General features: G+C 39.3%; 1 protein-coding gene across 1 annotated transcript in view; it reads left to right on the forward strand.

The window, feature by feature from the left end:
- Positions 1–14,191, forward strand: part of LOC311519445 (uncharacterized protein) — a 110,128-nt gene extending 95,937 nt beyond the window's left edge. The window contains exons 17-20 of the mRNA XM_084625939.1: positions 733–816; positions 2,552–2,675; positions 7,642–7,732; positions 9,022–14,191. Coding sequence (XP_084482065.1) covers positions 733–816; positions 2,552–2,675; positions 7,642–7,732; positions 9,022–9,096 — 374 coding nt within the window. The 3' untranslated portion in view covers positions 9,097–14,191. The remainder of the gene's footprint in view (positions 1–732; positions 817–2,551; positions 2,676–7,641; positions 7,733–9,021) is intronic.
- Positions 14,192–15,531: the final 1,340 nt, after the last annotated feature.

Below are 15,531 nucleotides of genomic sequence, written 5' to 3' on the forward strand. Positions count from 1 at the left end.
GATGAAAGATACATTCAATGCGGCTAATAATCAATGGAAACACCAGAACGCTTTCTAGTTCTGCTTTGTTTAAAGGGACATTGTCCAAAGATTTGATTCACATAAAATACTGTTTGATGGAAAGAGCAATAATGCAGTTACCAGACACGCAACAAATAAATTAAAAACTGTGATATTTTAATTTTTAAATGAACACCACATTTAGTTTTCTTTACCAACTATGAAATAGGTACAAATGACTACGAGTGGGATGACTCATGGGGTTGCAGATTCAGCCAAAACAACCAGAGGGTTGGATTGCCCCACAAAAAAATTTATTCAAAAAGAGTGATGTTTGAAAGTGTGTTTTAATGGAGTTCAGCTAACCCATCTTCCCCACCCCCAAATGTTACACCTTTAGGAAACTTCAGCGTGAAAAAACTTAAAATGTTAGACAGTCTAGAAATGAAGTCAATAATTTTCCCATATCCATTAATCCTTTCAATCATTCACTTTTACTCCAACTGACTTGCACTTTTTCTCCAAGGAATAAATTTCCAATATACTATAATACTAAAACACATACAATATTATTCACTTTAAAAATCCTTATTTCCTACACAATTAAAAGTACAACCTTTATAACTTGATCTTAGTGGAACTACCAGAGACAGTACACAAACGTCAAAGACACCTATTCCGTCAAAATGTACAATGTATTTATTTTATCATTTATTTTGTATTTTTACTCAGATCTGCCATGTGGTCCACATACATATCGTTTAGAAGATCTTGCTTATACTAGAAGTGGGGACAAAGGCAACTCTGCAAATATAGGTATTTTTCTATTCTAATGTTGTGATGTAGGGAAGATTTTCAAAGGCACAAATGGCAACTTAGATGCCTAATTCTTATTGACTTTCAGTAATAGGTGCGGAACTGTCATCTGTGCCTTTGAAAATCTCCCCCGTAATCTGATTCCTTCCTTATTATCTGGATGCTGAAAAGGAAATCTACCCTGTAACATCAGTACTAGTGTTCTCTTAATGAAATATGTTTGCTTTTCTATAGTTTATTTTAAATATCCACGAGAGCGTGTTAGCTGTTTAGTTAATTGATGTTTATCCAACATGTGTTTAAATATAAAGTACATATAAAATATTTGTATATTGTATTGCATACAATACCTCCCACCCCCAGACACACACACACACACACACACACACTCTTTTTGTTAAAAGAATGTTGTTGTTGTTGTAGTAAAGTCAAGCACTCAAAAGTTAGGAAATGCCAGAATTAAGGTTGTCTGTGCAACCTTATTTCTATTTTCTTGTGCATATGCACTTTAATTATTGATTAATTACATGATCACATACTGTTTTTCCCCATGTAAATCATATAACGTGTGTGTGTGTGTGAGAGAGTGTGTAACTATATCTATATAAAAATAAATTATTTGAAAATTTAAAATCTCTATCTACATGTAAGTAATTGTTTTAATTACATTTTGACACCAAGAGGTGTTGTATGCCTGTGCTGCAAACTCATTATATTGATTAGACAACTTCGTGCATTTAAAAAAAAATTTCTTCTGTTCCTTACTTCTGCATGCATCAAATGGCTCTCTTACTTGTTGGAAGATGAGAGTGTGTGATGTTCAAAGCTCATTATGAATTAAAGGTGCGTTTGGGATTTGTTTTGCTAACAGGTGTCACGCTATGACTGATAAAGTAGATTATTTATTAATTTATTTGTAAAGAGACCAACATTCTTCTCCCTGGCTGTACAATTGTTTCCTGTTCAATAGTGATGGAATTTGATGATTTCTGTTGTATAACTACACACAGTGACTTCATAGCATTGCAAAACAATGAATGAAAGACATAATTCATGGACTTTCTTGAAATATTCAGAGATAATATTTCTACAATGAAATTTAAAATAACAGTCCTTGTTCTACAGAGTTAAAGTAACGTCAAGGTCTGCAAACCCTAAGGTCGATATAGGCAACCGAATTAGTATGAGACTTTAACGTCCTGCTTGACTGACCCACTGGAGACCCTCAGCTTCACTGTAGCGTTAAACTAACTTTTTGGGAATCTGCTATACCTTGAGAACAGTGGAGCTATGTCCACCCCTGATAACAGATCTCATACATGAAGAGGGAAAAACCATAGATACATCTCTACCTCCATGACTGATCTTACCATGCTCTGAGGGCTAATCATAATGTGTTCTCCAAACTTCATGAGTTACTCATGGGGAAAGAACCACACACCCTTTACCTGCCCTATGTCCTTTATCCTTCCTGAATTGGCAAGTACTGTCCTCAACCAGAAAAAAGTTGCAAGAACAACACACGGCAGGATTCCTACATGTCATGCACCTAGTTAGACCTCCACTCCACTGCAGGGCATTAATCTGTTGTTCTAGCTATTTTTGTGTAGCTGTTGATTAACAAGGACCCATATGCATGGTTTCAAATGACAGGTGATCTCAGTCAGTTTTGAAGAATAAAAATATAACTTGTTTAAGTTGGTTGTGTTCTAACTAACTGTGTTACATGTAATAGGTGTGATAGCACGACATCCCCTCTACTATCCATACCTAAAGAAAACTTTAACTGCTCAAGCTCTGGAGGATTATTTCCAGCATCTTTTAGAGAGAGAACAACCTGAAGAGAAGTTAGTCTCAAGGTATGTATCTTTATGACTTCTCCACATTAGCACATCCAGGCATTATGGCAGGAGAGAAATAATTTTCAGTTATCTTAATGTAAAGACACAAATTCAGGTTTGCAGTCTTTATTTTTATGCATACATCATTTGCATGGCATAATTCAATGTACAGGCTGAGCACTCTCCACCTTAAAAAACTCCAGAATAGAGCTGGATGTGGAATGGTAATTCCATGTGTGAATCTGATTTTGTTCCAATTGAAACCAAACTCCAAAAATGTCTGCATTCTCTGCAAAACAGAAATCTGAAGTTTTGTGTCAGAAACATCAAAATAACATTTAGTTTCCAAGTTGTCCAGAGGCCCAGTAGCCTGCCAGGCCAGGGGATGGGACTTTGCAAGCCCTGGCTTTGGGACAGTCCACATAGCAGGCTGACCTGGAGCTTGGCAGTCCATCTCATGGACTGCCCTGGAACTGGGGATCCTGAGAGCCCTGGGGCCTGTTAATACTGGGACCCGGGACTTCCAGGCTCTCAGCTGCCTCTCAGCCTACCAAACAAGTTACTGAGGAGCCAGGAAGCCAAGCTGGAAGGAATCCAGACAGCCTTTGAAACTTGATGGAACCTTGCATGGTTTTCATTGGAATGTCTAAATGAAACATGAAGATTCCGATGAATTTGCAAATTGCGATTTAAAAAAAAAAAGTTGTTGACATTTTTTTCAATCAGCTCTACTCCAGTATAAATGGTCACATTCTGGCAAAAAACTACATACTTGAATTTGGCATTTAAAGGAAAGAGCACAGATTGGCTCCTTTCCTAGAGTAAAAAATAAACTGTACACTTTACATGCCATTCATCCACAATACCGCATCCTGTGCCAGAGAGCAGGGTACATGCAGTGGTGGTTTTCCTGCTTTTTCAAGGCCCCCATGTGTTTGATGGTCGAAGATTTTGTCACAACATCAACCCCTTGCCTCAGAACTGTATTCTAGAATCTAAGCTAAGAAAGTAAAATGTTAACCCTTACGATGGTGAAGAATCCACCTTATCCCATACTTTTCCCATACTTATCCCATACTTATCCATATAAGGTGGTGGTTTTATAGCCATTTGCAAAGACTACAGTCCTCAGAATAATTACATATTTCTATCTGTCTTAGTTCCACCAGGGGTCTTTCTAGTTCCTGGAGCAGCTCAGGATTGGGAGGAGGTTTAAAGTCCACCTTAGTGACACCTCCACTCCCCCTCCTGCCAGGCTGTGAGTTCTGTGCTGTTCATTAGAGAGACAGCACAGAATCTCACCTGCTATTTATTAAGTGCTACCAAATGAATTTACTGATAAATGTTTTGGGTTAAATTTAAAAATGGTTTCATCTGTAACTCGGCAGAGGAAAACAAAAATGAAAAAATGCTACACATTTAATAGATCTGCTACAAGAATTGCTCATACATCAAACAACTCACACTGGTATTGTCCTTTCTGCTTAGTTAATCGAGGTTTGCTCGTTTCTTAGTGCTGTTTATGTTCACTGACAGAGGCTAAAGTTTCCCTCTGTTCTGGATAGCAACAGTTTATTTTGATTAATTAGATCATCTCTGGTTTGGGCTTCTTTTAATGATGTGATAATGGGACTCTGTGAGTAGCGTGAAAAGCTACTGGGGAAAATAATGGATCCTTTTATAGACTTGGTTTTTTGTTTTTGTTTTTAGATTATAAGGATTATGCTCACATGTTTCAGATCTGAAAGTTTCTTTTTAGACAAAACATTTTTATGAATGTGAAAACTGGAAATAAACCAACAGTCTTGCTGTTTAAACAGACAGTGTTGGGAATATGGAAATGCAAATGACTTTTTGAACATTATAATTTGAAAACCAAAATATTTTTGTACTTTTTTAAAGAAAATGTTCTAACCATAACTCTACTTCATTGCAGATCAGAGGTTAACAGCATTTTGCCTTTCATGGCATTTCTTTAAGGCTGGTAAAATAAATAGACATACAGTCTGGAAGGGAAATTATTTTTGTTAGATTATACCTGTAATTGCACACACTCTGAAGTTTTCAGGGTTTCAGGTAACATATAACAACAAAGGTCTTATTTCTAACTAGATGGGGAATTTGCTTTTTTCCTCATAAAGCAAATTCGTCTTGAATTAATTGCACTTTTTGCCTTCTCTATAAGTGATATGCATCCTCAAAATGGAATAGACAAATTTGGATATACTTCCTGACAGCAAGGAAGGTATAACATTCACACACAGAAATGAGCTCTAACTCTAGAAAAGGATGCCAGTTTCTGGAACTCTGCAAAAAGACAGGTCTGAGCAATTCTGCTGTTGAAAGCAGTGTGAATTTGTTAGCAAGGCACTGTAGTACATATAGAATCATAGAACTTAGAGATGTAAAAGATTTGCTAATCACTTCACTCCCTCCCTGTCCTGGCCTGCCAGTGAAGGGTTATTTGTGAATCACTACATTTTTCAGTGCTCTGGACACAATGCACATTCATATTTATTTAAAGAAAGGTATTAGAAATACAGCATAAAACTGTAGAAATAAACTTTGTTTTGCCCTCTTCAAAAGGAAATAATAACTTATTTTTCAAAAACTAATTAAATCCTTCTTTTGTCTTAATTAGCTCATTATGTACCCTCTTTTACACTATTAATCAGATACATTCTGTGAGCCTCTTGTCAGCACTTCAGCTACACCTAGCTTTTATCACTTTTAATTCTGCATGCTTCTAATTGTATATATCTCCATAGTAGAGGAAAATATCAGAAACATACATATAAACTGTTCTATTCAGAATTATGGCTCAATTTAGGAAACAAGATTAAAAATAGTTACAGTTCTGAGGTCTCTACTTTTCTGAATGAGGGAGAGTAATAAAGTTGCTCTGTGAGCATTTTCTGGTCTAGTTCTCTCTCTCTCTTTGGGCTAGGGTCATTTTCTTGCTCTGTGGATAAGGGTTCCCATGTTCAAAAAGATAATACTTGTCAGATATATGTTTACTAGACATTATCAGTCATTTTATACAAAATTAAGCAATGAGAAAACGATACTTATCTACATACTGAGACTCAAAATCCACTGTAATTTCTATCCATATATTTAATGCACAATAATCAACCTCCTATATTATTGCACCACACTATTACACAAACATCTCTTCTCTGAAACCTATCATTTCACCTCCAGCTCACTCTTAACTAGGAAGAGTGCTCTCTTTCTCTTGATGTATGAATTCACTAAGCAAAAATACAAGCAAAGTACAATGTGGCCAAAATTAACTGGGAACTCATGGAAAAGTCTTATCTTTAATGAAATACCTAGGCACTGCACTTCAGAGGAAGTAATTAAGGAGGCACCCCATTGTGCCTAGTTATGGGAGTTCAGTTAGAACAGTGAATTTCCTTTATTTTATTAGTTTCTGTCACAATCTTAATTTTCTTTGAAGTGTTTTTATTTGTTTTTTGAAGAGTTTCTGATGTTTAAAAGCAGATTTTAAAAATACTGAGTGAATTGTACAAATATATTATCTTTTCTTAGGCTTGTTTTAGATTTTACACAATTACAGTATATATCAATGCTACGTAAATATACTGGGTAACATATTTTTGTTGATGTAGTATCACTGCATGTGCATTGTAATCCATCATTATCTTTTTGTGTTTGAACCATGTTCACATTTGAACCTCCACAGATGTACCCATAATATTTCCAGGTGCTATATAGAGTAGCTGCAATTTTATGCACTGATTTGCAGAATCACAGTATGGTTATTTCTCAGTAATTGTTAGCGTATGAATTCTTGGTGGGATGAAAGCCATTCTTAGCCAAAGAAATATCAGAGATATGAGTAATTACTGTACAGATACTTTTCGGTAACAGGTTTCAGAGTAGCAGCCGTGTTAGTCTGTATTCACAAAAAGAAAAGGAGTACTTGTGGCACCTTAGAGACTAACCAATTTATTTGAGCATAAGCTTTCGTGAGCTACAGCTCACTTCATAGGATGCATTCAGTGGAAAATACAGTGGGGAGATTTATATACACAGAGAACATGAAACAATGGGTGTTACCATACACACTGTAAGGAGAGTGATCACTTAAGATGAACTATTACCAACAGGAGAGCGGGGGCCGGGGGGGGGAGGAGGGAGAAAACCTTTTTGTAGTGATAATCAAGGTGGGCCATTTCCAGCAGTTGACAAGAATGTCTGAGGAATGGTGGGGGGTGGGGAAATAAACATGGGGAAATAGTTTTACTTTGTGTAATGACCCATCCACTCCTAGTCTCTATTCAAGCCTAAGTTAATTATATCCAATTTGCAAATTAATTCCAATTCAGCAGTCTCTCCTTGGAGTCTGTTTTTGAAGTTTTTTTGTTGAAGAATTGTCACTTTTAGGTCTCTAATCGAGTGACCAGAGAGATTGAAGTGTTCTCCGACTCCCCACTGTATTTTCCACTGAATGCATCCGATGAAGTGAACTGCAGCTCACAAAAGCTTATACTCAAATAAATTTGTTAGTCTCTAAGGTGCCACAAGTACTCTTTTTCTTTTTTCAGTAACAGGACTATGAAATATTCAAATCTTTCTATTCTGGACACTATAATCCCTCTGTTTGAATTGGCTCCTGCACTAAAACTTTGCAATTTGCCCATCAAACTTAGGCTACAGTTGTTACCTAATTAACAGAAAACAACCTCAGTTTATTAATGTTGGAACATGATATAATCAAAATTCTTGTACAGCTTAATCAGAAAAGACCAACCTAGTTCATATCCTACCTTATTACTATTAAGGTGGAGTTTTGGGGTTTTTTTCCTTCTGATTAGTGTGCTTGAATCAAAATGGGGGCATCATCACAGTCCTTAAAAAATTACTTTGGAACTTCAATTTCTAAATGCTGCATTTCACTAGTAATTAATCTAAATCTACTGTAAAACAAACATAATTTTAAATTTTACCTTTAAAGATATGAATTGCCAGGAATACACGGATTAAACTTTGTTCTGAAAAATTCCCTTGGTGGTGGTGGTATTGCATCCTTAAGAAGTGACCCACAGGTACGTATGCAGGCACTGATTTTGATTTTAGTTATTTTTTATAACTACATATTGCACAAACTCTTTTTAAACAACACTGGGATGGAGTAATAATCTATTGACTAATAGCTATCTTTTAATTTCACAAAAACAGTCTCTCATTCATTCTTCCAAGTTTGAAAACTAAGCAGTGATGCATAGCTCAGTTGGTGGAAAAGATTTGGTTTATATGTGAAATGATGGATTTGCAGACTTTATGAAAGGTGAAGTTGCCGTGCTTTGTGATGTGTGAGCTGCGTTTCTGACATACTAATGAATTTAGCTACTCAGAAAAATGTAGTCACATTTTGGGAGAGCAGGTGTCTGCTAGACAACTTGGTTTTGAGTGTATTTTGGTATACATAGGACCAGATTCCCAACTGGTGTAACTCCATTGATTTTGATCAGATATTTAATTGGTGTAACTTGACTGACTTCTATGGAGTCACACCAACTGAGAATCTAGGCAGGGTTTAATTCTGGTTAATCCTGTGTAGGTGTGCAAAAGGAAGATGGAGGCACAGGAAGTATGTTTACACTGCATTTAGACACCCACAGCTGGCCCATGCTATCTGACTTGGGCTTCCAGGGCTCAGGCTTACGGGGCTGAGGCCTCCATAAACTGCACAAAGCCCCAACCATACACACACTGTGTTGACAGCCCAATTCTGCCATCCTTACTCATGCTGAGAAATATCTTACTTCACAAGTAGTCTCACTGAAATCATCTGGACTGTTCACAGAATAAAATACAATTCAACATGAATGTGGTGTCATAATTGAGTCCTAAATAAAAAAAAAACTATAAAGCAAAGAGATCTAGCTCACTGAACCCTGGTATGCAGTAATTTAAATAAATAACTACTGGAAAAGCTTCGCTCTACCTACCGAAGTTTAAATGGTTGCAAATCTTAAGTCAAGTTTTTAATTTTTACTTAGGAAAAACTACGTGAGTAGCAAAGTCAAACAAATAAAAGAAAGAGAGAACCTATATGGATTTGCAGTTCAAGGGTTAAGGAAATTACCTAAAATCTGGTTGTAACATTATATAATGGGCTATTGGCTTAGCAGCAAAATTCAGATCCAGACTTTGAATACACCAAAGTTCAGGGATGTTATGTAACGTAGAAGTCTGATATCCTGCCTGTTTCAAACAACTTTTTTTAATTTAAAATATATGTTTGCAAAGATGGTATATTTAAATATGTAACTTAATTTTAGATACTTGGTTCACGCAATGCAATCTATTTTCTGTTTTGTTCTCTCTACAGGGCAAGGCATTTGGACAGATGTTACTGGATTTCCAGATAAAAAATGTTCCAGATTTAAAGTCCTTAATAGAATAATGATTATTAGGTTCATCTGTTTTTAAAACTCTGAGTACAAACAAACAAACATGCTAAACAAAAACTAGCTTCTTGAGTCAAATTCAAGAAACTTCAAACTAAAGTGGTGGTGACAGTTCTCTCTCTCAGGCTTAACTGTAATATTTTGAGTATTACCAGACAAGTAGATTTGTCTGTGACTAATAGTATTTCCTATCTAGTTAATATATTGGATAAAGAGTTAATTTATTTCCTGTAAAATATAATAAAGAAATAAAATAAAAAAATAACAGTTTTACAGTGAGATAACCAGACAACCACACACACTTGCAAAATGAAAACTACCTTTCAATCCAGTCCTCCTCTCCGTCCTTTTTTAGAACTCTTAATAATTAAGAGGAATAATATTGTTTAACTCTAACTGCTCAAGTCCACCACCTTCAGTCTGCACTGTGATTTTGCACAGTATATCCCTTAGGTATACAGAACAGTCAGATAACTTGGTGCTCGTCTATTAAAAAGTCACCATTTACCAACAACTGTCAAACTGTGGTAGCTGAGGTCAGTTTTTCCCTCTAATTAGGGCAGTAAATAGCTGTAGTAACTCTCGCACCACTGTGTGGTGACTGATGGTGAATATTGACTTTGAATGGTGACCACTATACTTCAGGGTATTCTGCAGTCAGTGAGAGAAAGCTGAGTGTTTTCTATGCCCAACTTCTCTCATTGCTTATAACTCTTATTTAAACAGCACTGAAGTAATTACAAAATGGAGCTCTCGTCATGTGGATTATTTTGAAGAAGAAAAAATGCTAACAGCCAGATTCGATGCCCCACTGTCTCTTGTGTGATGCTACAAAAGGGATGGAATCTGGTCTTAGCACCTCTGTTGGAGATTCCCGAAGTGCACAGGAGTTCCCAGGAGGTGCTGAGTCAGTTTAGCTGTCCCTTGCACCACCCTTCTCTACAACCCTGGAGGGGGAGCATGTTGGGGCAGAAAAGAGGCATGTCTGATTTGCACTGTGTTCCATCTATCCTCAGCTTCCCAAAAGTACACTGACCTATTGTGCATCAGAGCTGGTGCCAGATGGTAAATTAGAGAGCTGTATCCATCTCCCCGAAAAGAAACTCAGTCTAACAGAGCTTCAGGCCTGATAATTCTCTGTATCTCCTACCACAGCAGAAAGATATGTATGTTTGGGGGTTTTTAAATCTCTTAGTGGACAATGTTTAGGTACTTTTATATTCAGAAATGTGTATGTTCCTTTATTTTCAGAATTTATTAACTGTTTAGTGCTGATAAAATTGAGACTTTAATTATAGGGGTTACAGCTATGAATGATGTGTAGGTGCTTTGTAAGCCTCATCAGAAATCTTTGGCAGTGCCTCTGAGCTCTAATCTGTTCTATTACTGTTCTCCATTTGCTAGCCTATCACTAGCAAGGATTGTAACTGAATTTTTCCAGTTTGCATTGTGGTTTTGTCCACTTGAGGACTATGTTGAGAACATCATGTGTGGAATCTTGACCCTATTCAAGTCAATGACAAAACTCTCATGGAATTTGAGGGGGCCAAATTTTCACCCATATTATTTTCGCTTATGACCTAAACAGAATGTAAGAAGATACTATACTAATTACTGTGTCAACTAGTCATATGTAGTATTATTTGTACATCATTATTAAGTCTGGTTCTAAAGGCAAATATGGGAAAACCATGGCTTTGTCACAGAAAAATATGGAAAACTCAGAATATTGGGGGAGGGAGGTACACAATATTTAAATTGTTTACATTTTTTTCCATTAGAACAGTTAAACAGCTGTCATCAATAGTCTGAAACCATATTAAGACAGGAAAACAGAAAAACCCAACAAATAGTCAAATTTATTAATAACAATCATTAATGGAAGAAAGTCTTGCTCAGTAGCAGACTAAGATGAAAAAGGACCATGGGCCAGACCCTCAACTGGTGTAAATCAGTGCAACTCAGTAAAGTTCAATAGTTATGCTTATTTACACCATCTGGGGATCTGGCCCCATGATGTTATTACAATACCCTAAAAGTGATATTTTTGGTCATGGAAATCATGGCTATGCCAAACATATACAGCCTTAATCACTGTGCTGTTTAAGTGATTTTGTATATCTATATGCGACTACTTTGATATTGAAAGTAAACTGGTAAAAAGGCTAGATATTTCAGTAATTTAAATAGTTTCTTTTAGTATATTTTCCAATTGCAACTTAGTTTAGAAATGTTTTTAATATTAATTGTTTTGGGTTCCTTTTACGTTTTCTGAGTTTGTGTGTTGGTTCAGTTCCCACTTTAGATTGTATCTCACCCAATTCTGTACCAAATTAAACATTCACTGTTGGTTAATATGAAAATTGAATGACTAAACAACGAACACTTTAGACCCACTGGTAGTGGTGGCCTGTGGGCTGGGAGGTGCAGAGCATTCACAACTGTACAACAGAGGCACAGTTTGTTGAAGAATTAAACCATGTAGTTTGATGGAGTAGGGAATGGAGAGGGGTTTTTCTGTCTCTGTTGGAGTTCATACCTGTCCAGACACCACTAAACCATCCCCAGTAGGGATAACTTTGAGCTATGGCTGGATTTTGTTTGTTTGCTTTTGCAACACACTAGATTGCACCAAGTGGCATTTATTTTCATAATATTTTCCTTAGAGAATGTGACAGATTCCCTTAGACAAATTGTCACTGGCTTTGGAGCTCTCTAATTTTACTGTTTCTTATGACAGCTCTAATTCTCAAAATAAAATATGTAATACATCCTAAAATGTTGCACGGTCCCTAACAGTCAAAACAGACAGTACAATTCATCATATATTTAAAACTAATATTTTGAGATAGTTTTGCCATTTTTGTGACAATTTAATCTGCCCATTAAACAATGCACAGAATGACTATGTCCTGCAATGACCATCCAAAACAGGCTGGAGAAGTAGTGTGTTCTAGAGTTGGACTAGAGGTGAAATGCCTTTTTAAATTTTAATTATAATGTAATAGATTAAACTAATATGTTTAGTGAAGAAAAAAAGTATTTTCTTTCTAGAAAAAATGTGTATTTCCAAGGGGTTAGTTTCTTATGTTTAACAGAAACCATGAACAACTTCAAGTAATAGATATAAACACACCTTGTTTTATTTTACTGAAAAACAGAATAGAAAGGGGAAGTGTCAAAGTATATGGCTTTTTTTTCCTCTTGTTTTGCTCCCCTATTGGTTGAAAGGGATTAGGCATGCAGGAGCCAGAGTTAGAAAGAGCCTAATATAGGTGCTCAACCTGAGATTTCCATGCAGGACTTGAAAGTTTTGCTGCTTTTCAAAAATAGCTGTAATCATCTATTTACTAACAAAGAAGAATGTTATCAGTGTACAAGTTATTAAGTTTAAATGTATATTTTTGTAATAATAAGCAGTTACATTGCACCTTCTATCCAAAGATCTGAAACTTTATGAGCATTAATAAATGAAATCTCCCACTACCACAGCCTTGCGGTGGTGCAGTGTTATCTGATTGCATCCCCTGGGGCTATGTGTCTGGGCTGGGGGCAGTAATGCTACATTTCATTGATTTCTTGTTTATCTGATGCCTTCCAGTGGCTTTCCAGCCCTCCGTATAAACCAGCTGTCGGGAAAGGTGCGGCTTTTTCATGCTTCAGCTGCTTCACTGCTGTGTGGGTTACTCAGTGCAGTAATGCCCCAGCCTTCACTTTGTTCCTTTGAAACTCAGGAGCATAAAGGCTTTGAGCTTCCTCCTACCTGTGGGGACCACCCCGCTTCTCTTCTTGAGTTTCATCTTGGGTTTCTCTCCCGGATTTACTTGTAATGGACTCTGACAATTTGGGGATTAAAACTAACTGGCCTTTAACAAGCAAACAAAGGCTGCCTCTGACTAAACAGTGCTATGATCCAGCGTGAAAACATTTATTGGTACCAACCACGGAGTTACCGCTCCCTCTGGCTTCAACCTAACGCTACTTCTGAGGGGGAGACCCTAGGGGCCCCGGAGGCCTCCCCTGTTTTGCTGAGCACCTCAAGCTAGTTGGGCAAAAACCTGCAGGTATCCCTGCCGCGGTGTCCAGGTGTTACTCTGATGTGGCAGAGGCAGGAGATGGGGTGGGGGAAGATGCAGCAAGGCATGAAAGGGCTGTGGGGTGTAAGTGGGGTTCTAGGGAGCCGCCTCCTTATTGTTAAGTATAAATGTTTTCGACAGGCGTCGTTTCTGCGTGTGATCCCGCGTGGGGAAGCTCCGTGTTTGCTCCAGACACCAGTAAAATCAGAGAGCAGCGGGAGGATTTGCTGTATTTGCCCTTTCTCGTCGGTTCAGTCCTTCTGTGGTCGTGGGGAGGATGCAACTCAGGGTTGTCTCCGCAAAGCACCTATAAGGTGCCGAGATCCCTCCTCTCCCCTTGGGCCTGAGCCTAATGTTGGGGACCATCGCCCCTTTGCAGAATCTGACCCAAGATGCCGCGTCTTCACGTGCTCGGGTGCACTGGGAGGGGGAGAGCGTCTTCAGCCGCTAGGAAGCGGTGCAGGAGGGGGGCGGTGTGAAGTGCAGCAAGGGGAAGAAGCTGAACCCGGAGAAGAGCGAGGACGAGGCCCTGCAGGTGGCCAGGGGCCGCCGACCTGGACTAATCTGGCTCTTGCTCTAATCTCTGAATAAGGATTTACGAAGCGCTGGGGCCAGCCCCGCAATGCGCTGAGCACCTTCTCTGCCTTCAGTGGGAGACGTGGGTCTCCAGCGCCTCAGGGTCGTGGGTCGAGCGTCTCTTTTCCGTGCAGCGTCTAAGGGCGAGGGGGTTCTGGGCCCAGGGATGTTCGCATCCTCTCGGCAGCGATGGGGTGGGGATGAAACGCTGCCTGTCTGGAAAGGAGAGGAGACCCGCGGGGAAGGCAGCCGCGTTACTGCACCCCAGCAAGGGAGCCTCCCTCGCCGCCGGCTCTGAGGACGTCGATGCATGTAGGTGCGATCTGGTGATACGGACAGGCGTGTTTTACACTGTTCATTTCCTGTGACGTTCTTCATGCCGATTTCCCGCCTTATTTTCCCCAGGCCGGGGGACCCTTCATGCGGGCTCAACCACTGAATCGGCTCTGAAAATGCACGCAAAATCGGCGGGTAGTGCTCGAGCTATCGGGGATCGGTTTATCGCGACTCGTCTAGACCCGATAAATCGATCCCCGAACACGCTCCCCGTCGACTCCAGAACTCCAGATCGCCAGAGGCGGAAGCGGTCGACTCGCCGCTGTCCTCACGGCCGGGTAAGTCGACCTAAGATACACTGACTTCAGCTACGCTATTCGCATAGCCGAAATTGCGTATCTTAGATCGACATACCCTTCCCCCCCCACCACCCCCCGTGTAGACCAGGGTAAATTTTTACCACCTGCGGTTGGCGATCGAACGGGGGAAAGCGCAGGTTTGAAACATAAACCTTAAAAAACAGCATCACTCTGCATCCTTGACATCGCTGCTTCTGCCGTTTGGCTGGCTGCAAGTGTGTCTGCAGTTTGTCCGAAAAGTTCCCACAACCTTCTTCTCAGTGCAGTTGCACCTAGAAATAGATCAGTAACCACGTCGGTTAAAGCTAGTTTTTGCAGCACAGGTTGCAATGTTGTTTAAGGGGGATGAACCTGCCACGAACCAAGCAAACACCCTCCACACAATTAAATAAGGTGAACATCGCCTCAAGCTATTTTCTCTTGTAGACGGGGCAGGCTTTGGCGCTGATCCGCAACGTGGCTAACCCTGCATTATATAATAACTTGGCTGGGACTCCCAAAAGAAACTCCCTAAAGCCTGATTCCCTCCTTCCCCCACCAGTCAGAGGTGCTGGGGCAAGTACCAGCAATGAATGGCTACGCAGGAGGTTCGTGCTGGTTTGTCACTCCGGTTGCAGGTTAGAGAGGTGGAAGTACTTTTCGTTTAGCACGGAAGCTGCTTGTTACTTCTGAGCAAGATCAGACCAGTGATTCAAAATTATTCTTTACAAGAATAATTTCATGAAATCCACCTTTCGGTTCCAAGCCCCTAGTTGTGAAGAAGTTCCCTCGGCTGAAATATAGCCTTCTGCAAGGAGTGAAAAGGGGAGTAGCAGACTTTAGGATAGGCACCACACTCCGTGCTTTGCAGAAGCTGGTCCAATCTCTTATTCTCCTTTCTGCTGCACCCGACTGTGAGGTGTCATTTACCGACTCACAGAGAACCATCAGACAAATATTGATCGTCCAGGGCAAAAGACCTGGGGAAGGGAAAGGCCAAAAACCTGACTAACCCTCAAATGATCCCCTGACTTGCTCTCTCCTGCTCCTCCTTCCATGTGCCCGCTATAAGGCAGGGTTTTACAGGGTGGTTTCTTTTGGGTTTCAAACACTTGGTAGAGACTTTTTGTGGCAAGAGATTAATTATAAAAACGCCCCTAGAATG

Source organism: Lepidochelys olivacea (assembly GCF_965140295.1).
Source record: "Lepidochelys olivacea isolate rLepOli2 genome assembly, chromosome: 4".
Lineage (NCBI taxonomy): Eukaryota > Metazoa > Chordata > Testudines > Cheloniidae > Lepidochelys > Lepidochelys olivacea.